General features: G+C 42.3%; 1 protein-coding gene across 1 annotated transcript in view; it reads right to left on the reverse strand.

Annotated features, from left to right (window-relative positions):
• The window catches only part of tspan9a (tetraspanin 9a), a 62,493-nt gene that overhangs the window by 15,842 nt on the left and 22,279 nt on the right, over positions 1–24,372 (reverse strand). The window contains exon 2 of the mRNA XM_070830862.1: positions 1,244–1,435. Coding sequence (XP_070686963.1) covers positions 1,244–1,435 — 192 coding nt within the window. The remainder of the gene's footprint in view (positions 1–1,243; positions 1,436–24,372) is intronic.

A 24,372-nucleotide genomic window follows, 5' to 3' on the forward strand; every position in this document is an offset into this window, starting at 1 on the left:
TTCTAAGCCAGAGAGAGTTGTCCACAGAGTAACTTTAGAGAAAATATGTCAAGGTAGATGCTCAGATCTGTCTGGGCAGGGAGATCTAAACCCACTCTGATGTTTCCACGTCCTGTTACCCCCACCACCACCACCACCACCACCACCACCACCTCTTGGTGTGCTGAGCCGGACAGACAGACGAGGAAAAACAACAACTATGTCTAGCACACAACTCTGCACTAAACAGAATTATCATGGCCAAATATGAAACGCTGCCACAAACAGATGTGGCAAGAGACTTAATGAGGGACCTCACATTTTTCATTAAGTCTCTCTTTTTTCTCATTCCAGCCCATTCCTCCCCCTCCCCCCCCTCCCTGAGCTCCGCTCTCTTCTTCCTCTCTCTGCTTCACAGTTGTTAGGCAGGTGAAGGAAGCCATGTCGAACACTGAGGATTTGGTGGGGCTTTTGACTGATGCAAGAGCTTCAAGGGATTGAGCTGTTTGTGATGTTAAGTACCCAGAGCCCAAACTCCACTTCTCATTTAAAGTTTCTTTACATGAAAGTTCTTTTTTTTCCTTATTTTTTTTCCAGCGGATCCCCTCAAATCTCATTCCATTTGGCGAACTTTTGTAATTAACTTGTGCTTAAGGTAACACACTTTGTACTACTTTGAGCAAGCTGTGCAACATGCGGACAGAGGAGTCTTTGTTATGTATAATAGAATATTCTCCATTATTGAGCACAGAAATATCAAGTGGCTTTAGTGTGCCATGTACAGTATTTCAACTACGTTGGTGACACAAAAGGCCTCTTGATTGACAGCTCTTTCACTGGGCTGTGACCAAAGCCATGGAAATGACAAGAATGCGTTGGTGTTAATTTGCAGAAAGGGAGAATCCCACTGCTCAGCTGTAATTTTCCTTAGTGAGCCCCTGAGGTTTGATAGAATGCAGACTGAACCCCTCCTGTCAGTCGTCTATCTCAACTGAGGTTCCGGCTGGAAGATAAATACAAATAAGCTGCTGAATCTCACTGGCCTGTGACCAGTGTGTGTAGGTGTATAGACACATATGTGAGAGGCTGTCTCCACAAGACATTTCTGTCAATATTTCCATGGGTGATATATGGGAATGTGAGAAAAAAAAAACATATCCAAAGGAGCAGTGAAAAGAATAAAAGAGGAGTTGCAGTGTGTTCATTGTTGCTTGGACAGTTGAATGTGTCTTATTTATAATATAGGTATTTAAATTTAACTCACGCTCAGGAGCAGGCACTTGTTCTCCTTGATGGCACCCAGGCAACCAAGAAAGCCCGTTACCATGACGATGGCGCCGATGGCGATGACCATGTTGGCAGCCGACAGTGAGGGGAATGAGGGCGAGAAGGTGGCGAAGCTGCCCTGAGACACAGAGAGCCAGATGCCCACGCCGAGCAGCCCACAGCCACATAACTGCAAGACAAAAGACAAGACAGATGACAAGGTGAGGAAACAAACAACAGATGAGTGAAACCTTTTCAGAGTTAGCCACAAAAATGATCAACAACCGACTTCATTTGCAGCTTTCCCCTTGCAGAGTTGGCAGATTTAGCTCATAATGACAGACCTTCTGAATAATATAGCAGAGTAAGGTTAGCATTAAATGGGACACAAATCCCAGCTCAAAAATCCCAGTGCAACAGGCTCAACATCCCTCTGGCTGCCTGAGGAATTGTCCACGCAGTCATCCATCAACAAACACTGCTCAAAAAACAAGAGGGTTTTCCCCAACTACAGCTATGATAAGCCAATAACAGCTCTGCAAGAGATTAGAGCAAAAATTGGACTTGGGCTGCACTGGTTTTGCCTGTTTGAGCTGATTATGCTAAATCCAGAACAAACAGAGATTCAATTATTGCCGCCCCCTAAAATGAAAACGTTCATGCTTTCCAAGAACCACCTTCAGTGGACTTGAACTTCACCTAGAGGGAGCAGTTCCCTTATTCCTCTCTGCCATCCTGCCAGGTCCCCACTGATGCGTGTGAGGTCTGCAGTGCGAGTCCATTAAAGCAAGAAAGTGTTTATAGAAGGCTTTGATAGGCAAAGTGGAGTCCCACCTGCTGATGTGTTGGTCCATCTATCATAGATAAGAGCCATACAACATGCCCACCACTCTGTGAAATATGGGCTGGGAGGTAAGTGGTGACATTTTTGCCTACACCTAATAGAATAAAATACCCAGGGCAATCTTGCCATGAATGAAAAAAAAAATCCCAAATGAGGTAAAATATGGAAAAGCACCATGGTAAATCGCAGCACAGCCTCCCTATCTACCCTTCTATTCACAACGCTCCCCTCCTCCTTTCTCATCTTCGCACCGCTGCTTCGCCCCAAACACTTTAATGCCTGTCAGCAATATGTACAACAAACCTGCTGTGCATGCAAACAAACACACACCGGGGCACACATTTATAGGCAATATAAACATGGTCATGATCAGGTAGAAATTATGGATACAAGTGAATTGCTTCCTTTTTCTCTTTCAGAATAAAATAATGAATCCACCACACACAGCGTTAATTTACTTAATGTGATTAAGTTTAAGTAACAAATAAGCAGAACTGATAAAAACCCGGAGATGTGCTGCAGCACTCTGCCAACAAAAAAGTGTAGTTTCTGTTTGACTAATGGTGCACGACTGTGGATCGGCTATATTGCAGCGCAGGCAAACAAAGTGATCTTTAACACATTACGAGGCCACCAAATTCAAAAGAGGCTCTCCGAGATGTTAGGTGATGATGTGTTAGAGAAACTTTGGGGTTTCAAATGCCTCATGAGGTGGTGAGAGACGCCTCAGGCCTAATGACTCCTATAGGATCTGTAGATACATAAACTGAGTTCAAGCAACCCCTTCTCACGTATCAGATGAGTGCAGCTTCACCCTCGTTAACCTGTGACCGTTGAGCAGTCAGGTTTGACTTTGTGCAGCCTGACCTCCGAAAATTACAGCGCTTCAGTGCAGCAGTACACTGGGGCAGATGAATGATACGAGTGTTCTCCTGAGGACTAAGAAATGATTAGATGCAATTAAAAGTGAAGATACAGAGAAAAAAAGAATCAGGACTGTACGTGAATGCCTCAGGATAGATAAAAGCCCTGTTTGAGTGCTCAAGTTCCAGCACTCATTGAGTGTGCTGCTCAGGTTGCGATTTTGTGAAAGATTGGAGTTCCTGCTCCAACAAACAAAGTCTGAGTACTGCTGTCAAGGTCAGAGGCTGCGTACTGAGCCTGTCTAGCTGACTCTGAGTGAAAGACATATTGTTTAGACACAATGAATGACAGTAAAGTCGCATTGGACTTCTCACTCGGAATGAACGAGTGGTTTGCATAAGACCAGAGAGTGAGGTGCAGTGGCGCTCAAAAAACTTTCAATCATCCATCGTCTAAATAATTCAGAGGCAGCTGAGTTCTCTGAGAGGCACCCGCCGGCCCTTCATGCTTCCCTGATTAAAACAGGAGAATGAAACGTCAATTGAAAATGCTGGTAAAGGTCATGTCTCTACGCAGAGTGGCTAATATATACGAAATCACAGCTGACACTCTTCGGAAGGCCAGATTACATAGAGCGTGAGGAAGGGTTCTAGGGAGCAGGAGAGGAATAGTAGGTTTAAGAGCCCAGATAGATAGAGTGGATTTACAGGCAGCAAGGGGAGCACCGGGAGATTTAAGAGTCCAGGTGGGGAGGGATACAGCGCCTTCGCTTAATTGTGTTTAATGCTCAGTGAAGGGAGCTCGTCCGAGTGTGTCGCTCTCTTAAGTGACTGTGAAACCACCCTGCCCCCGCTCAATCTGTCTGATCTGCGCCTACCAGGAGCAAGGTCTAATCTCTGCCCTGCTTCCACTATCACTGCCACTACTACGACGACAACACGCTCTCTGTGTCGGTGCCACAGGAAATACCTCCAGCATAAGCTCCCAACTCTTTGGCTATCCGACCGTCTGAGCTTGACCTCGAGCCTCTCCGCTGAGCTTCTTATCTTCTTTTAATTGTGGGACGCTCGTGTTTTGATGCCCCATCTGCAGGGGGAAAGGATCAAGGAATCTCCAAATACTTGAGAGGCTTGTAAACAGTCACGGAGAAGGCTTAACGTTAAGGCCGCTGTTGTTATTACATCAATCAGAGTGGTGGATGCTGTAGGGCTATGATTAACATTTGGGTTGGAGGAATAAATTGGCCTATTACCATAGTTTCTAGAGACATGCAAATACAAAACTAAAACTTTGCACAATAATGTTTCAACTCGCTTGTGGTCTGAATGATGTAAGTCAAAACACTGACTGATGCAATGAGTTTTCTGATGTAAGACCCGCGTTCACCTTTTATGTATGATTTGCTAGTCTCTCAATAAAAACGTCTCACAGTACTGTGATCCTCACCACTGTTTACACAAGATTATTTGTTGTTGGGGTCCCTGTCTGTTCAACTTGACCCCGTGTCATTCTACACCAATTATCTGTGTAGATAGAAACAGAAGCTTAGCTGTTCTTGGCTGTTAGTCTATTTTCATGATCCATGTATGCATGGACCCAACATCAAACAACTGCGGGCCATGCACGGCAGCTTGCCAAGTCCACTACAGTTTCAATTTTAACGAGATTCAGTGAGGGAGAGAGTCTTTTAGCACTCTTGTAAAAAGTCATTTATTTCTGGTTTAGTTACTGGAAAACACTGTCAAAACAACTTGGCTGTTTTCATCTTGTTGATGTTCGGTTTTGTCTCGTTGACATTCCCATGCATACATGCAGTGCAGAGATGCTTCCTTCCTATTTATCACTTTGAAGCTTACTTTCATATTTGAGGCTGATAGGAACATATCTTCCAGCCGTGATGATGAATAATTCCTTGCAGTCTGGAGCACAAAACTTGATGCTCTGAGCACTGAATTGAGTTCAGGACGTTAACAACCCTTCTGACAGCTTTGCGTATGTAATTGTGGTTGATAGGGAGTTGTTTTAAAAAAAAAAAAAAAAAAGAGCAACAGGGGGCCGACAGAATATGTGACCTTTTCATAAATATTGGGCAATATTTTGAAAGCAACTTTATGGCGAGAAATAGAATGGAGTCCGGAGTCTAAATGTCTTTTGTGGAAGAAGTGAGTAAAGGAGCCCAGCAGAGAGGAGTGGAGTAGAGCAAAGCAGAGAAACATCACCTTTCAAGGGGAAATTGGAAGACATGCGATGTGACTCTATCTAGCTGGATGAATGGGATCCTACTGTGGGGGGCCCCTGTAACAAGCTGAGGCTAAAAATAATTGCAATAATACTGTGTGAATCAACAGTGGGGCCGCTTTCCAAACAGGAAGGAAAGGTGAAGGAGTTCAACCAAAAGGTGTGTTGAAGAGAGAGAGAGAGAAGGTATTAAAGAAAGAAAGATTGGATGCACATGTGAGATGTGTGAAGAGAAAGAGAGATTGAGCTTAGTGGGAGAGAAGACGGAGGAGAATATAGAGGCTGACCCTTCATCCGAGTGACTGGCTCGGAGAATTATCTGTATCTGCAGTAACTGGCTCGGTGACACAGAGCCTCTCGGCACAGGACCCCACTTCAATTTCCCCCAGAGGAAGGAGGTCTGAGAGTGGGGTGGGCAGTGTGTGTGTGTGTGTGTGTGTGTGTGTGTGTCTGTGGAAGTTGGGAGAGGTTGACCTTTTCACACTCTGAGCCATCCGATAGGTCACGTCCTGTCGTAAAGAATGACAGCTTTTGTCAAATTACTGCTGTCCTTTGCGGCTGCTCTCATCACACAGACTCAAAGCTCCTGTTAACGAGTTCGTAAAGTGTGAGTGAGTGAGTGGTGCATGTGTGTGTGTGTGTGTGTGTGTGTGTGTGTGTGGGGCTGTCAGTGCACTGAGAGTGTGTGTTGAAGCTACTTGCTTAAATTTCCTAAAGGCTTTACTGCTGAGGGTAAATAATTGGTCAACAAAATCATCATCTTCTAATCAGAAATGATAATCTTCTACAGACATCTGCTGCACCATACTGAACTAACCCTTTGTTTAGGTGATTAGAAAGCATTTCTGCCATTACAGCATCATAAACCATAAAATTGGGGAAAATGCCAACCTTACTGCACTACTTGAGGATGGAGCCACTTTTTCACTTTATGATCCCCTCTGCCCTTTACTGCAACTCCATCTTTCTTTTATTGGAAAAAGCACTTTTCTTTTCTTGTGGCACACAACATCTTTTGCTTTATCCGTCATTGATTTTGCACTGAAATGAAGACAGAGGATATTCACCTCAGATAAAAGAAGATTTTTCATTTCTCGCCATGTGATCCCTCAAGCCTGTGATTCATGTTTCCATATAAGCACTAAATGGCCTGCCAACTGTGAGAGGGAAGCAGAATCACAGAACAGCAAACACAATAAAGCAACTGTAAGCATCAAACAGGAGTGGATGAAAAAGCCTAAAAGTAAAGACAGGCTATTTGTATTTTCTACCCAGCAAGTAGAAAAGGTCTTCTTTGAGGCATGCTGTGAAAGAAAAGGGAGTCAATTTTAAGAGTAGACTCTCCAGAGAGTGTTTGTGTGTGCCTGTCAGAAAAGGTTATTTTTTAAAAGATTTCTTCCTTCATAAATGAGTACTTTTACTGTATTTATCATCCACGGTGGCCACTTATGAGCAAACAAAAGAGAAGCCCTTGTGACACAGAAGAACAATATATTACTTTTCACATTATTACTACTGATTTATTCAATGACGCACTTCTGTGTATACATAAATATATACAGTATATATATATAAATAAAAATATATATAGCCATTTAACAGCTGCTGATCGTTCAAAGCATGTTGCAAGTCCTCCAAAACAAACGAAACAGAAGCGGTGTAGTATGAAATACTGAACATCTGGATGGACGCTTAAGAGGTGCAAAGTACAAACTTTTCACAACAACTTTTAAAGTTTACAAGGAGGTAAAACAAAGGTTTTCAATGGCGGATTCCAATTGACTATCACTGGAATCTTGTTTTTCGTGATACAGGCATAACCCTCTCGCACCCCCTACAACCCACACATATACCCAGTCACACACACCCCTTCAAAATGTTATTTGTCTTAAGTACAGTAAAACGTAAAAACAAACTACAAATGGATAAGACACTTGAAGCAAGTGAAGCTGCTTCAAAAAATGCATTTAAAAAAAACACACTTTTCGCAAACAGACTTTTTCAGTGAAGCTTGTGTAGTTATAATAGGAAGTGAATCCCTAACCCTTCCATTATGAGGCACATGCTTTTCACTACATCCCTTTGCCCAGTATTTATCCCAATGATGGTAGACAAGCTAAGCTGTAGGCAATGTACAGCTTTCCAGTAAAACTCCTCACCCCGGCCCCCGCCCCCGGCTTCCTAGGGGCATCCTAGTCATTCCCCAGTGAATAGTGTATAGCTGGTGTGAGTTGTAGAATAAATAAATTATTCACTGGGTCTGCGATGGTGGCTGAGGGAAACAGTGCTTTCAGGCTCAGAATAAACACTGCATGAATTCAAAGGGCTGGGACAGATGTGGAGCGTAAGATTAAAACGCTACATCTGCCTAGTTAAAGTTTCATTCAGCCAGTGGAGTCCTGGTGGATTCACACAGAGCGAGAGATTACCTAGAAAATCACGCTGTCACTTTTTATGAACATGTGCACTTTAATTTGGAACAGTCGAGCTTTTATGGGGTCGAGCACATATTGTCTACACATCTCAATTGACTTTCAGCACACGACAAAGACAAAAAGATCCGTCTTCTCAGTTCTCTGCTGATATGCTTCCATAGAGGAAGACTTGTGCTTAGTCAAGCATCCAGAATTATGTAATTCTGTGGTGATTCTGTTTGGATGCCTTGGCTGAGCACTTTGAAGGGGGAATTTAGATCACCCTGTTTTGGGGTCTTGCACCTATCAATGATGCAGGGCTTGCCATGCCCCCCCCCCCTCTCTCCTGAGGAGAGCTGAAAGGCCGATTCACCTCTAACTGACTCAAAATCAATCGCTCCAGGAAGGATTCATGACAGACAGGCTTTTTCTGCCTGTCTTCGCTGACTTGTCCACACTCTTTCACACTTGACAGCAGCCTCTACAGTTAGAGGACAAGCCACATAGAAAAAAAAGAGAACCAGGACATTCTGTTGTTAGATCTTTACCATCCCAACAAGACTCTTCAATCAGTCTAAGAACCCACCGACACTTCAATTATGCATTGAAAAGGAGTAGGAGAGCACCAGGAAGGGAAAAGCCATCCCATGAGCCTGGGAGTGAGGAAGCTCTGCCTGCCAAAGTCAGCCACAGGGAGAGGCAGAGTGGATGGAAGATTGTAGAGGCGCAAAGGGAAATGGGACCTGCAGAGCCACAGACCAAAGCCTTGGTCCAAACACAGACAAACACTGCCACAGGAGAGCAAAGCTCCTTTACTTCTTCATGCTGGGGATGCAGGATGGCTGCGGAGATGGCAGCTGCCCTGTCTTACGGCTGTCTCTTCCCAGTCAGGTCAGAACCAGTGCTCTAAACCCAGTGTGCTTAGTCCCTTAAAAAGATGAAGGACCATAAAAATCCAAGTGATGTTCTAATGAGGACAATGAGATATAAATACATAAACGGAGCTGATAACAGAGGGAGACGTTTTTCCACAAGGCGCTAATTAAATGTGAATATTGCTGCTTGCAGTTGACATCAAAGGTGCTTATGAAGATATCTTACGAGGCATTTGCGTACAATAAAACGTCAATGCGTTAGGAAAAATAAATATCTATTTATGTGGAGGTAGTGCCTTTTTATGAGTGCCTGTTTTTCTCCACATAAACTCCCTCGCCTGTACTGGCACACAAACATTAGCCTTGTATAAATATCTCACTCTGGTTTGCCAGTGCAGCCATGCTGAAAATCTTCAGAGGGCGGCAGACGGTTGGTCAGTCTCCCATTGAGTTTCACTAGTTGAAGGGCTTAATGAGTGTGCTGGCTCAGCAGAGGTAGAGCATGGCCAGAGACTTGTGTATCAGGCAGGCTGGACACTAGACTTGTTCCCTACATAGCACCTGGAGCAATGGACCAAAGGGCTCAAGGAAATGGGAAATCCCTTATGTACTGTATGGCAGCTATGGTGTGCTGCAAGTAACAGAGAAAGCCAGAGTATTATGCTCTGCACATTTTTCTGCTCTTCACCCCTAACAGTATCAAAATAAACCTAAGACTCAATGTCAATGTAAAGGGCAACAGCTAAAGGGACTTTAATGGGGGCATCTGTTACAGAGAGTTCCCCAACAGAGCTGTCCATATGCTAAACACACCCACATCTCTCCACTTGCGTCCACATTTCAGAAAACCACAAACAAAACACTAACCTCAACAAACAACATCAACGACTGTGGCATCATTTATTTTTCCTAATAGGCTTAGGGACGAACTGTGGGATGAACTGAGGCGACCTTGGTTGGCTATGTTTGAGATTGCCAGAAGAGCAAAACATGTCGTTACAAATGTATTTCAAGTGTCTGACAATTGCCGGCCTAAAATGAGGTAAAATGCAGCCTTGGGATTTTTGCCTGGGAACGAGTGAAGCACTTGGGCACGTAAAGCACATTGTTATGGTTTTACCCACAAGGTCAGTCTGACCTTGTGCAAAAACACACTGTGTGGTGTTAGAGGATAAAGGTGATACTAAATGTGCAAGTGTGTGTGTGTGTGTATGTATGTATGCACAAATGTGTGTATACCATGTTTTATTATCTCATTTCAGTTGGAAAAAGCCCAGAGTGGGTGCATGGCCTTGCTGCAGGGATGGTCTGATTGAGCATTGCACAGCCCACCAAGATCTGACCTGCTGCTGCTGGAACACAACATCCATTAGAGACACTGGTGCAAGCACATGGCTTAACAATTCACCACAATGCAATGAACAGGAGAGATTTCATTTGCACGTGGGTATAATGGCTGGAACGCAAAATGAATATGAGGGAGTGAAGTGAAGCCTAACTCCTTAGCTGTGCAAAAACACTGCATGTCTGTTCACTATTTGAGCTTTAAGATGGCTTGCAGTGGGGTGGAACAAATTTTTAACAAATGCATATGAGTAAAATTGTGAACATCTAAGCATATGTTTATTCCTGGAGCAGCGTTACTGTGAATGGAAACACTCCCGTTATGCAATGCGAGGCATTATGCATCCCTGGAGGGACAGAGGGAAGATGAAGACACAAAATATGCACATCAGCTTAAGTGAAAACCAGAGCACCGGGCGGATACCTACCGCGAAAAGAGGATATTCAGATTGAAAGACATATAATCAATAGTCACTCTGCATGCCATGCCACAGGATAAATGACTATTTCCCTGTACTTACTGTATCAAGGGCTTTTTAATACCCTTTTCTCCTCTTGTAGTAAATTATTCAGCACACTTTTAAAGACAGGGCTAAGGAAAGATACTGTAGGAGAGTTTTGCTAATGTTATTACACCCTTTCCTATGAAGTAATAAAGTAGCCTGATGGTGTACAATTGAGGCTTTTATTATTGGCCCTGTTCCCCTTCCCCTTATATCTTATTTGTTTCACTGGTGCTTCATTTCATGCTGTCGTGAACAATTCTTTTTCTCGTTTCTACCCAAGTATGTTGCAGTACACTGTATGATTCATGCCATAATTCATGCTGTATTACAACAGAGCGGCAATCTTTGGGAATATTTGCAGACCTGCTGGAATTCAGCAGAACGTAGCATGTCCCTCCTCATGAGCAGCACAAATCCTGGAAAATTGGCCTTATTCCATCAATGTGAGCCGCAACTGACTTCATTTTGGAGATGATAAACTTAGAGTGTGATAAAACATGGAGTGAAATATGTGAATCTGTATTCATCAAGGAGCAGTGCATCTCTGGGTGCCATCTGAATGTTGATGACAGTCAGTCAGCATCTGCTCCTCATCCGGAGGGGAATAGGGGCTGAATGATTCTATTTCACCTTTGGCAGGACAGCCACAGCACCTGACTTTGAAGGCCAAAAAGCTTATTGATCATTATGAAAACCTACTCTTGATTTAGACAAGACTGTGAAACGCTACTGATGCAAGATAAAGCCTTGATAGCTGTATCTTACTTACTTCAGCTTAAATCACAATAAAACTTTTAAATAAATTTTAAATAAAATCTTCCCTTATACCTTTTCTCTCTCAGAATCCTATTGCTTCTTTTTTCATTCATTTAAAAAGAGCTCAAGTGAGATGAGAGGGTGAGAACAAAGATGTATTCTCTGTATGCCCGGCTTCGTGAACTATGAACTCTATGAACTCTATGAACCTGTCGAAACGACCTTCAGCCAGCACTTGAGTAGTTAAATATTTCTGACAGTTTCCACTCAGTACACACACCTGCTTCACACTCCACAAACCAACGTAGATTGAGGTCTGAGCACAACATGACAACCCCCACCACCAAACACATGCTGCTAATAAACGCGGTCTTCCCTTTTTGACTGGCGTAAAGGTCAGATTTTAGTGGTACTTTGATGGCACAGAAAAACTTCCTTGACTGGCTCTGCCCCTATTCCTCTCCTCTCCTATCCACCCCTAAACGCCTCATTGCAGGCGCCTTTACAGTTGACATGCTAATTAGCTCAGAGGGGAAATGGACTGTGTAACCACTCTTTTCTGGTCAGCCAACCCCTGAATTCCCATCAGCCCCTCATCTCAAAGCACTGGACCGCACAAAGAGACATATCACTAAATAATAGCGGGGCATCAATCCCTGTGTTAATGTTGTGATATAATCGTAGCTGTATTGTTCACTGTAACCCACCCCGGGCTGTAACGGGGAACAAGGAGAAATCAGAGAGAGGGAGATTAATTCATTCAGGCTGTAATGCTGCACTCGGGATGCTGTAATACGACTCCATCTGTGACCTCCACTGGACAGCCATCAACCCGCAACAACTCCTACGACTCCACTTCTATTTCTGAGTAAATGCCGAATTGGTGGGTAAAATATATGTGGTTGTATAGCATCAATAAAATAAGGTTAAACAGTATTGCTCCTCTTTAGAAACAACAGAGTATTCTTGTTTGCAGAGGACAGGGGAACTAGCTTGGATGACGGACTGAAAAGGAACATATGGATCAATGCCTGCTCTGCGAACAGTATTGGAATTAATCAATACTCATTAGATCTGCATTAAAGTCTGTCAGGAAAACATGAACTTGCCTTTAGCTTGTCATGGTAACCCTTTCAACATTACATAAGTTATTCCCTAAAGAGCGTGTGAAAGATAAGGAGCCTGCTTCATGCTGGAGCAATCCGAGAGCTCCTGGTCAGCTGGTGGGGACTAGGGTGGGGTTTCAGTTGTTTCAGATGGTGCTTTAATGTACACCCCCCCTTCAGTATGTGCAACTGCAGTAAAGCCTCACACTCCCCACACCCACAAGTGTGCATATTTTATCACACTTATTTATGGGCGATTCCAAAATGCCATGTAAGGACAGTTAACATGTACATGAAACGTACCACAGTCATTCATTTTAATGACAACTTATATATCATTTTCTTTTATAGGCCAACGCCTGATTTCATATTTTAGCAGTTCTATACGTTTCTGGTATTTCAGACAGTTTTTGCTTCGTCGCTACATCTTGTCACATCTAGTACTACTGCTGCTGGATTAAAAAAAACAAAAACGTGCTCTGGCTTAACACTGTCCTTCAACCACAGCATTAGATTAAACATTTCTGTTCAAAAGTTATTCACATTTCCCTTTGCTGCATGGTCACACGTGTCTGAACAAGTTACTTAAGTATGTGCAAGATTAGTTTAGTGTAGCTGCAGTTCAGAAAAGAAAAAATGTAAATAACAAGAGAGGAAGATTGAATGATTTCAGTCGTTTTTATGTGATACCAAATACCAAAATAGTGAAGTATTTTTCTTTTAAACTAGAAAACCTTTCATTCACCTCTTGAAAATGCATGGGCGCAATCACTGTATAGGGTTTGCAGGCATATTGTTAAACTCAAGGTACACAAGATAGACTGTGGACTGAATGCTTAAATAAATTAAACGGCTTCTGCGCACAAGGCCACTTGTGTGCCTATGTGCTGATTGCAAGTTTTGTGACCTCCAGTCAATAACCTGAAGAATTCTAGCGCCTGCAGTGGAGGCCACTCTGTCATCAGACACGAGTTCAAAGACAAAGCTAACAGGGGGATTAGTTTCAACAGAATATTGTATGTAATTTCTGTACGTGATTGCCACACCGCCACACTGGCTGTTAGCTTGGTCTCAAGCCAAAGCACGAGTCACACGGGGAGAGTGTAACATTTTGTCAGGGGCCCTAAAACATGAAATATGGTGATCCTAAAAGACTTTAACCTTTTCCGCTTTCAGTTGGTGGAACCGTGCACAAATGTTGCCATTTGGCTTAAAATAACTCAAATGGTCAAGCACGACTGTTTAAAGTCAAGGCAGCCAAAAGGCTCAAAGCATGAACACAAAAAAGCCAGAAGTGGGACGAAGCCTTTTCAGCATTAGAGTCATGAAATATGTAAGAGTTTCTATAAAGTTCAAGACCCAGTATCCTAATTTTGTCAGTCAAATCCACGTGTTTCTGTACTTGCAGCACAAAATGCAAAGCAGGAGAAATTCACTTTCATAGTTCAAGGTTGATTACTCAAACCGTGGGGTTTTTTGCGATAAGACGTCACAAGATTAGATGAGATAAAATGAGATGATTTTGTTTACTAAGCCTCAAAATGTTGCGATGATGTATTTGAGAGGGAGGCTCTCCTGTGGGTAAACTCTCGCTGGCAAACAGGGGATTTCACACAGACGGACAAAACCGCTGCTGCATCCCAAAAAACATTACAGGGTAACACGATGAGATGAAAATCCTTTACAAATACCCATCACTACTGTACCCTGCCGCTGTATGAGGCAGAAATACTTCAGCACCAATGTAAAATGGAAGAGGATACGAGTATAGATTTTTAAGTTCCATTGGTGAGTGTTTTCTTTGGATTATCTATGTAATCTTTGCACAAATTGAACCTTGTTGGGTCACAGGACTGCTAAACAGAAAAGCTTCATGTAGGATGCCTATAATTTAAGTATTTCTCATGCTCTCTCCAACTCTACCGTCCTCAATCTCTGGTGTTAAGCCAGGAGTGCTAGTACGCGGGGGTGAGGGTTCAGACAGGAGAATTCACAGGAGAGGTCACATTTAACTCTTATTTCACTTGTAGTAGCAGGGCAGCTAATCTTCAAATCCATTTAATGCTTACTCCCTGCTCTTTGCGCATGTGTGTGTGTGTGTGTGTGTGTCTGAATGTGTATAAATCCCTTTCGGCCCTTCCTGCTTCCTAGAATAGAGAGGTGTATGGGACTATCAGAGCGCGTTTCATGCCTCTCTGGTTGCTTCTGTTCAAGCTGTCCTCGTGGGAACGTGGTGGCCCTCGGCTGATTTAGAGACCTGTCAAGCACGCCTGTGGTCCAGGTCAGTGTCAGGGGGCTAAGCTAGGTCAGGTCCCCGGAAAGAAAAAAACACAAGCAAGCAAAAACCTTTCGTAGTATTTCCTGTTGCGCCGAGTTCTTGTTTCACAGTGACACCGTGTCATTTAAATGCAAAGTGAGCAGTGGTGGGGGTGGGGGGTTAGGTGGATTTGCTAAAGAACGTTCACATGGGGTGTTTCATGGACATGTTGACCACTGTACTACTGGGTTGTCCACCTTGAATTGAAAAGGGGTTATTTTCAAAGATTCACGGACATTATCAACATTTATCTCTCATGTAGCAAGGATACATCCACCTGGAAATAGAAAGACGTGTGGTGCTTTTATTTGCCATTTAGTCGGGTTGCTGGTGGTTTTCTGGAGATTTGCAAGCCTGCTCATTTGCTGAAACTACACACGACAACAAATTAGTCGTAGTCACTTTCCAAAATGTCAACTAGGCAGCCATCTTGGATTTAAAAAAATGACAACCGTAACATTTACTAAAATGTTAATGATGGACACATTTCACTTGAGACAGATGATTGAAAAATAGGTTTGTTCAGTTCTTAGTGCCAGGGCTTTAAGACATTACAGCAGGCCTCTTTATTAAAATAGCTTTTTGTCATACCTGCTGTAAATGTCACAATATCCAGTACATGATGCAGGTCATCTGTGAGAAAAACCAGCTTCCTTTTGCTCCTCCTATTTCTCCTACTGGCATTTGCCAGATCAAAAACAACCAATCAGAGCCAGGAGGAATCTCTGACAGTGTCAAAGTCCAAAAGATAACGTTAGGCAACAGTTACTATAAAACATGTTATTTCTAGCTATGCAGAGGATAGTTGGTGTTTTATTTATTCTGTTGTGTACACCATTTGCATTGCTCCTCTGTGGGAAGTGGCTTTAGGGACAGAACTGGACTGCAGCAGAGAGGGAGGGGCTGGGAACTGAAAGTTGTACTCTTTCACATTCTCAAGCAAGTCCACTCTCTTCTCAGCCTCACAAACTCCACCTTTAACAAGCTTTAACAAGTTTCTTTACCTTTACTGTCACGAGTTTTACAAATGCTTCAAGGACATTGATTCACTGATTACCCTCTTAAAATAGAAGTTGCCATGCTAGCAATTCCACCAAATAGTAGCACACCGACACCCTTGACTGTCTCCATTTGTCACATGACCCTCACCTTGCAGCTTGTCTTCCCAGTTTTCATGATCCCAGGTTCTAGATTAAATACTGAAAAACAGAAATTCGCATTTGAATCTCTAGCTGAGATGTGCCATGTTTTTGTGTCCAGTGTGGTTGGCCATCTGCCAGTATTTCTTCAGTGGGACTTGAATTACCACTCATCACAAAGAGCATTAGGTTTACATGCCAGGTCAGTAAAACCCTGTCCCTCTGGCACATATAATGCAGTAAGGTCAGCTGAAGTCCACCCAGTCGCTGAGCTGATTGAGGTGGTTATATATAGAGAGCTAACTTGTACAGGGGACCAGGCGGGGGTTCTGTCACAAGGCTTGTGGTGATTTAGTGCAAGATCTTTAATATAAAATCAGGCAATGGTGTAATGGGGCCAGACCTTTTTCTATGACACAAACCAGAACAATATTTTCCCTGTGATGAAGGAGATGAAATGAATCAATTCAAAATAAACCGAGGATGATGAGAAATTAATTGTGGTTAGGCTGGAGGAGGGCAGTGAAGAGTTTAAGAGGTAGATTTCAAAAGCAGGGCAGCAGGAGGCATGGCGATCCAAAGAAACATGCCAGTGGGATTCAGGGTACATGATCTGAATAGCCCAGTATTTTGGAAGATGTTAATGTGTGTGGTGCTATGCAGTGCATGTGAGCAGAGGGCTTTCACTTTAGCAAGGCTGAGTGACCATCTTTTCAATGTCAAAGGCAAAGCAAAATATCACTCCGTCAAAGGCAGCAAAGTGACATTCAGGGTTTGCACAGGTTCTTAATCTTGCCACGACACACCATTTTTTAAAGTTATAGTTAATGAAGTCAACATTTATTTGCTGAGTAGAGGCCACAGGTGACAATTACAAGATCATGGCAAATGCCGAAAATGCTAAAAATGTAACAAAAGCAAAAGTTGAAAAAAAAAAGAAAAAAATCAAGTCAGCAACTGTTATCAGATTAAGCATGTTAGTTACAGAGTGTCTCTAAACGTTGGCTAGCATTAGCCACAAGGGTTGTACCAGAGCGAGGAAGGCTGTAGCAACAAACCCCCGGAGTGTATTAAAGCAGAGCTGCGTTTTATCATTTATGAATTCAACTTTCAACTGTAGCTGAGAGTTGAGACAGAACACAATGTGAATTTTAGAGGCAGCGCAATTGCATAACAGCATGAATTGTTGAACGCTTCTTCAAGATGTTTTGTTTGAGTAAATAAACGTGCAGAGATGAGAGGTCACAGAACAGCATCCGTTCCATACTAGCTTACAGCTACTGTCTGCTATACTGTCTGCTATTCAGGGTGAACACACACACAAATTGAACAGTCAAGCAAATTACATAAGGTGAAAAATTCCCTCCTTTTCTGTCTGAACAAAGGCTAAGCTGTGTAATTTCAGTTCTTTAACATACTGGACTTTAAATAGTCACTAAATTGAAATTAAAACATTTAACTAGGTCTTTCACTCGCATCCAAGTTAATCTAAAACTAGACCATGTAAGTTTTGAGAGAAGAAATAACAGCCCTCCCTGCATAGAACCATACACATCTGCACCATAAGCAAAATGTGCTAAAGGTGCAAAATCGAGCTGTGGATGTAGAAAAAGAAAGTACCTTTATGAAGTCAAGTGCGCCTTAAGCCAGCTTTATGAAAATGAGAAATTTTCACTTTTTGATACTCAAGTATTCTTGATTTTCTCTGTCCTAATGTAGAGCATTTTTTCCTACTTTTTAGTCACATGAAATGAGACAAGACTCGGTGAAACACTGCAGTCTAAAAGGCTATCAAGATTTTAATAGAAAATACATTTCTCAGCATAGCACAAGTGAGTGCAGGGTATATTTCTACTCCGCTACAGGGGGATTCTTTCTGCCTTTTTGATTGATAGGCCTCCTTATAATAAAAATGGAAAGACATTAATTAAGCTTGAACCTCAGACTCTGGACATACACTCCCCGTGAGCGAGTGAGTGATTGAGTGAGTGAGTGCGTTAAAAAAAAGAAATTCCATTCATGCATGACTCATAAATGAAAATGAAAGTAGGAACAGAGGGAAACAACAGCGCTTAACCAGTGAGGACTTTAGACAGGCTGTCATTTTTTTCCACCATCCAAATGAAACAAAAATCATCCGAGGATAAAAAGACAACATCCTTGTCTAACATTAATTGTTAAGGCCATTACACTTTACATGCCACATATTGTATGGACCACACACAATCTGTTTGTAAGTGTGCAAAATAAATACATGAATAATAAACTATCTGATTAATCCATTAATTCATAGTGTTATGAATGTGTGGGAGTATGTCTGAGATGTGCACTTTATAACAGGAATTGTAGATCAACAGTGTAGGTGGAGTTGAGGTGTATCTCTCTAAATGTCAGAGATGATTAATTAACTTAAGCTACATCTGTCATCCATGCTGCTCATAGATAGCTTAGTAAACAGACTTTCAGGGGTAATCCCCGTTAGCTGAGCACAAATAGGAGGGATCGAGGAAATGAAGATCTTCACAGCAACCAGCCAAAAGATAAAATCTGACTTGGGAGTTCAGACTGAATGGACTTCTTACAGTTGAACAGCCACTAAATAAAATCACAATGTGCCTTAAATGATTAATTATTTGATCCATCATCAGTAAAACTGGGCAGGCTACATGTAGAAAATGGAATAAGAAATAAAAAAGACCTGGGGCCACTTTCAGAAAAGTTTCTTGACTGCTTTTCCTATCTTAATTTACATTTCAAAGATCAAATTCTAACCTATTAAAAAAGCAATTCCTAAACCCATGGATGTGTCCTTCTCTATCTCAGGCCTTGTATATTATCTTAACTTAAGAATCCTATCTAGAACTGTAACCTCCAATCTTTAATTGGCACTCGTACTGTCTTGCCTGCGTCCTTGATTAGAATGTAATATCAATGGCTGTCTCACGTCACTTATCACGGGCTAGCCAGCTTGCTATAATGGACAAGAAAAGATGGACGCTGCTGGAGGAGAGAAGAAGTTTTCTCCCCAAAATCCGGCCAAGGATAAATTTGAAGAGTCATCATATGGTTTGTTCAGTGTTCATGTTGGTCCCTATCTTCATTGTCATGGCCGTACAGACTTAGCAAAAGTGGTGCTGGCATTTTTGGCAGTTACTTTGAATTCAGGACAGGGCCTATGCCATCCTACATCAGGACTCCTAACTGAGGAAATGTTCTGTAATAGCTTAATTCATATCCTAAGATGAGAAGAATGCAGTTCGGAACATGCTTCTGTAATACCAAATATCCTAAATGTCATTCTTAACTGAGATAAAATAGGATTTCAGACTTAGGAGGTTTCTTTAATGAGTCCTTAGGCCTTAACCTTTTTATTCCTTTTATCTGAGATTTGGAGCAGAGTGGTCAGTATGCAGCCTTCGTGTCAGAGTCCACACGCTCCCCAGATAAGTCCTTAACTGTGGCTGCTGGACTGGAGGGCAAATAAGGGCATTACTGTACATGACCAAGCAGTCGAATACCTTCCCTGAATATCTACTATTTATATGTCAGTCGACTGGAAGGGCAAAAGGAAGCTTTTCATGTTGCAAAGGTTGTACACCTAGCTGATCGTCTCTCTTCTGCATGAATAAAAATGAGAAAGGGAGTTAAGTTTTGCTGAGGAAGAAAGCTCAGTGGATTTGTTTTGAAAAGTTAAGCCCATCTTCCAGTTGTCTATAGGCCTCAGAGCCTGCTTTTCTACTCGTGCCTTTTCTGAGGGTTTCTCATGATAATAAGACGTGCATGTCCTGACCTCCAGATGGCCGACTTCTTGGTAAAACATCATTCAAAACATCATATTCACATGATCAAAATAGGATGAAAAAAAAATTCTTTTCCCATGACCTCCCTGACTTTTGCTACTTTTCCAAAAGTCAAAACATAAATATATTGATACGGTATGCAGCCTGGTGCAATGAAAGGCCCTCTGTGTGATCTTCTCCATCCAAACACCAAATCTGCTCTGCTCTCTCCTACAACCCATCCAAACACGTTTCATCATTCAGAGGTAAAGAGCAAAAAGCCTATGGCACAATCCTGAGCTACAGGCCAAGTAAGCAAATATGCTTTTACAGAAGACACGCCGCAATGGGGGAGCTAATTTTACAAAATTACAAAGAAAAGCAGATTTTCTGCTGCACTGTAATCACTATGAAACATAAAAACTGGAGCTGAAATACTGTACCACAAGAGGAAATGACTGATTTGACCTCTTTACTAAATTATGAAGAAATAATGTTTAATTAAGTTGAGTGGTTCCACACTATTTTCCCCAGCAGTGTCACCCTGCTTTCCTTTCTCCCAAGCCACACAATCACTCCTCCAAAGGCAATAATCACTTCGTTTTGCAGTACTCTCCATTATGCTCCTCCTTGAAAGGTTAAGCTGCTTCCCCTGTGTCACCCCACGAGAGAGCTGCTATTATGGAGCAGGTCTTTCAAATTATCTGACCGTCTCTGTGCTTTTCACATAGCCAATTCCATGTCATCTAGCATGAACTCAACACCGGAGGAAAAGGCTTTTAAATAGTAGTTTGATTAGTGCCCCCGCTGACCGAGAGGCAGACAGAATGACAGGAAAAAACTAAAAGCGATGGAGACAATAGTAGAGAGAGAGAGAGAGAGAGAGAGAGAGTATACGGTGTGTTGAAATTAAATTGTAAGAATATCAGATGGTGATTAGTCAACCATCCCTATCTCTGTGTGTCCCTGAGGTTGTGTCACAGAGGATTCTCATTAAATCAGATCAATACAGGACCGGGTGTTTGTTTATTCACCATGAACACAATGAGCCAAAAAATGCAAAGCAAATACCGGTTTGGTTCATTCTATTGGCCTCACTAAAGGTTTCGACCATAACGGCGCAGCTTTTTATAAGAGAGAGCTGCTTGTTTCATACCTGCTTAAGCCTTTGCTAATACAATTTAAAACATATTTAAAAGAAAAAGCGAAGTTTTCAACATCTGCAGCAAGACAGATGTTACTGCATAATTCAAAACACACATACTTTAGCAATGCTGGCACTGACTTTTAAGCAGTTTTAATTTGTTCCTTTAAAGTAAACAATACTTCAAGATTCATTATTGCAGCTTTATGTTTGGTGGTTCTTGAAAATCAAACCATAATGAATTCAGCACACGACAATTTAATGAAACTAATGTTTAAATAGAATAAAGAGCGTGCAGAACACATATGCCTTCGCTCTTATTCCTGCGGTCCTGCTGAGTTAATGAATTATGTGTTGCTTTGTTAGTGCATGCAGAATTTAACCCCGTGACACGTGCTCTCTTTAGGTCCATTAAAATAAAAATTTCTGGAGGCGATATCACAGACTTGGCTTGGCAAAAGAGTATTAACCCTGAAGCCTTTTAGGGTGAAGGCAGTGAGGCACAGAGGAGAGAGAGAGAATAGTGCTGAGGAGCGGCTGTTTTGAATGCTTTTATGTAATCTTAACTCCAGCCAATCTCAATTTCTGGAGACTGTAGATAAAAGTAAGGAAAAGTCATTTGCAAACACGCACGTTCCCAATGAAACTAGTTTCCTCTGGGAAAAAAAGCTACAAAAAACTAAATCTCCATCACAAGAAAGAGGCTTCAAAATTGGATTTGTGTGGTGCAAGTGCTGAGGGCAGAGGATGGAGATTACACAGTGAGACGTACTTAACATGAGCAATTACTGTGGAACCTGAACACTGTTGTGGCATTTCAGTGTGTGAGTGTGTATGTGCTGAAGCTTGATATGGTGGCTTGGTCAAGCCAAGCAAGAAGTCACTGCTTATGGACTCAACGCAAATTCCTGCTCGGAGAAGATAATTTTGTGTGTATTAGAGCATGTCGTCCAGGTATGGGGGGAGAAGCAGAGTCCTCCCCCTCATGTGCCTCACCTTATTTGACACTGACAGTCAACACCAGGTCATTTTTTATTAAAGTAACACTACAAACTGTAAACAATATAGAACCAAATGAAAGCCTTTGATCCATGCTTAGAACTGACATATTTTCTTATTGGCTGAAGGTTTTGCTGAACCGTGGTGATGAGGGGGTGACTTTAATTATGTGATATAGATGTAGAGGATTAATTCTGTAGCGTTGGACCTTGAGTGAGCTGTGATATAGTGCTTTGAGAGCAGAATTAACACCATTGTCCCATGTGGAGGCTTGTATCGCTGGACAGACGCTCACAATATGACAGCTGATCTGACTCATTACCCTTTGGAAATGGGTTGATTGCCCTGGCCTTTCCTGTAGTGCCTAATGCTACTCCAAGTCGAGCTGTGTTTTGTGGCTGATAACTATGCAACCAGAGCTCATCAAAAATAGGCCTTTGAAAACTGACTGGTGTGTTAAAATATGCACATGACCTTAAGGAAAATACTGATCCTGCGTTGGAGCTAGTAGTTTTTTGGAGGAGGGATTCCTGCTCCAAAGTCAGAGAGGCAGCATCTTTGCGCTGCAAGTTAACTGGCTTTTTGCCTCACGGTGGATGTCAAGTGGCCGCCGCCACAGTGACGGAGGGCTGGCTCTCCCAATGTGAGGCCGGATCTATTAAGGGAAACTGGAGCCCTCATGATTGACGAGTTGCTCCACTTCATCCATCAGTCCTGGCACACAGAGGCCTGACACTGCCATATCCCTCCCATGTGGCCTGGGCAGCTACAACCCTGAGCTATATTTGTTATCTGACATTAATGCCTTGCTCTTTCCCAACTATCTAAGCCTCTCTCTCTCCCTTCTTCCATGACTCTGCAAATCTATGGCTACCCTATCCTGTGCTACTTCATTACATCAGCTTCTAAATTACAGCATCTGATGACTTCCCAAATTCTAGGTAAGTACGAGCAATTTAATGCATAACAGCTATGGTTTCCCACACTAACAGAGCCTCAAGATGGTTCACACATCATGTATATACAGCACTTTTGTGACAAAGCATATAGAGTACGATACACAGTCAAATATATCATATATTTTATGTTGGATATTCTCCTAACGTTTAAAATCTTCTATCATTTGTGGTGCACTTTAACAAGAGGTACTGTGCTTTTTATTCTCAGGTAATTAACTCTGCAGCACAAGAATAAGGCAGCCACTGGAGGTTTGGGGGATATTGATTAAAAACTGAAAATAAAAGAGCCTAGATAAACCACTCTCCTGAAAGAGAGAGACAGACAAATACAGAGGGGACAGATGCCCACAATGCTGGAGTCATGGACATTGTTTTATGAGAGTTGTTACTTGTCTGATGAGAGCTGTCTAGCCCGTTAACTTCCTCGTCCTGTCTTTGTCTTCATTAGAGTGTACTTGGCTGTTGATCCATGCTGCAATTCTAATTAAAACCCACAAGAAAGCAAGACTGAGAGCTGCTCGACTGTTGAAAGAGTCTCCCCCCCTCCTTATTTTTACAAGATTGGGCAATAGAGGGGTGAAAGAACCTCGTCACAGTGGGGGGTCATGGATATCAGAAAAAAAAAAACAACTTATTGCTGCTCTACATTCTGGTCAGGACTGAAAAAAGCTGCAGTGTGAGCAGCTCACCTTGAACCTGCAATTAAAATCACAGTGTCTAAGGCAACCGTCCGTGTTCACATGCTGGTTTGAGAATCTCACATCATCGGTTGATTAAAAATCACAGAGTATTATACGATACTAAACTGTACTTAGACACCTCCACATGCACGGCAGCTACCACTGGGCTCACGCAAAATACACAAAATCTTGCATCATGGATTAAAACATGGCAACAGGGGAAGAAAGCTATTTATGAACTAGACCGTACGGGGAGCTGCTTGGTCATAAGGGATGTTTTATGGATTGACATTAGGAAGCAGACAGTTGTAAAACCCGGCTTAGCGATGCTCATACTTCTCATATTTAGCAAAAAGATCCCACTAAGTGCAACATGAGGGACATTCAGCCAAGCAACAGGAAAAGGTCCACTCTAGGGACCCTTGCATAATTCCTTTGCATAATTTCCCTGTTAAAATCCTCCTGCATCATCTTAATGTAGTGTAATTAATGAGGACAACTTTGCCCTGGCTAATTGAAAATCTGCAGAGTCAGTCTACCCAATGGAAGTAGAAAGAGTGAGCAGGGATATACAAAGAGAGAGAGAGAGAGAGAGAGAGAGAGAGAGAGCTTTTAACGTAGCTCTATCCTTGAACGAACTCAAATAAAAAGCCCCTGCACTATATACAGAGAGCTCCTGTATTCGTCACCACCTGAACAATATATTCCCTCAGGGTTTTTCCCAATCCAATTTGAGATGGCATCTCCTGCCTTGGGCTGGGTGTTTGGGTCATAGCTCACACACCGACTGTTTAGAGAAAAGGAGGAGCAATTATGATTCAGTGAGGGAAGATGAGGGGCTGGATAAAAATAAAGACTCTTAGTTTAGAGACTCCACGTGGGATAAATTAAACCTTGTGACTTCTGTCAGGAAAACTCTTCAGATGGCCACGTCAGTTTCTATCTTCTTATCTAACGTGATCTCCTACATCACGTGTTCCCTTTCTTTCCATTCATCTTCCCAACAGACAGTTGACTTGACTTTTTGTGTGATGAATAATGCATGTTCATGCTTCTTGGGCAGCAGGTGGAACCTGTAGGTCGTGAAAACATTTGCATACAACAAAACTACAGCTCCTTCATCTCGGTGTGTTAACACTTACTGTGCCTTGGAATTTGGCTAA

The sequence above is a fragment of the Pempheris klunzingeri genome, chromosome 5 (assembly GCF_042242105.1).
Source record: "Pempheris klunzingeri isolate RE-2024b chromosome 5, fPemKlu1.hap1, whole genome shotgun sequence".
Taxonomy (NCBI): domain Eukaryota; kingdom Metazoa; phylum Chordata; class Actinopteri; order Acropomatiformes; family Pempheridae; genus Pempheris; species Pempheris klunzingeri.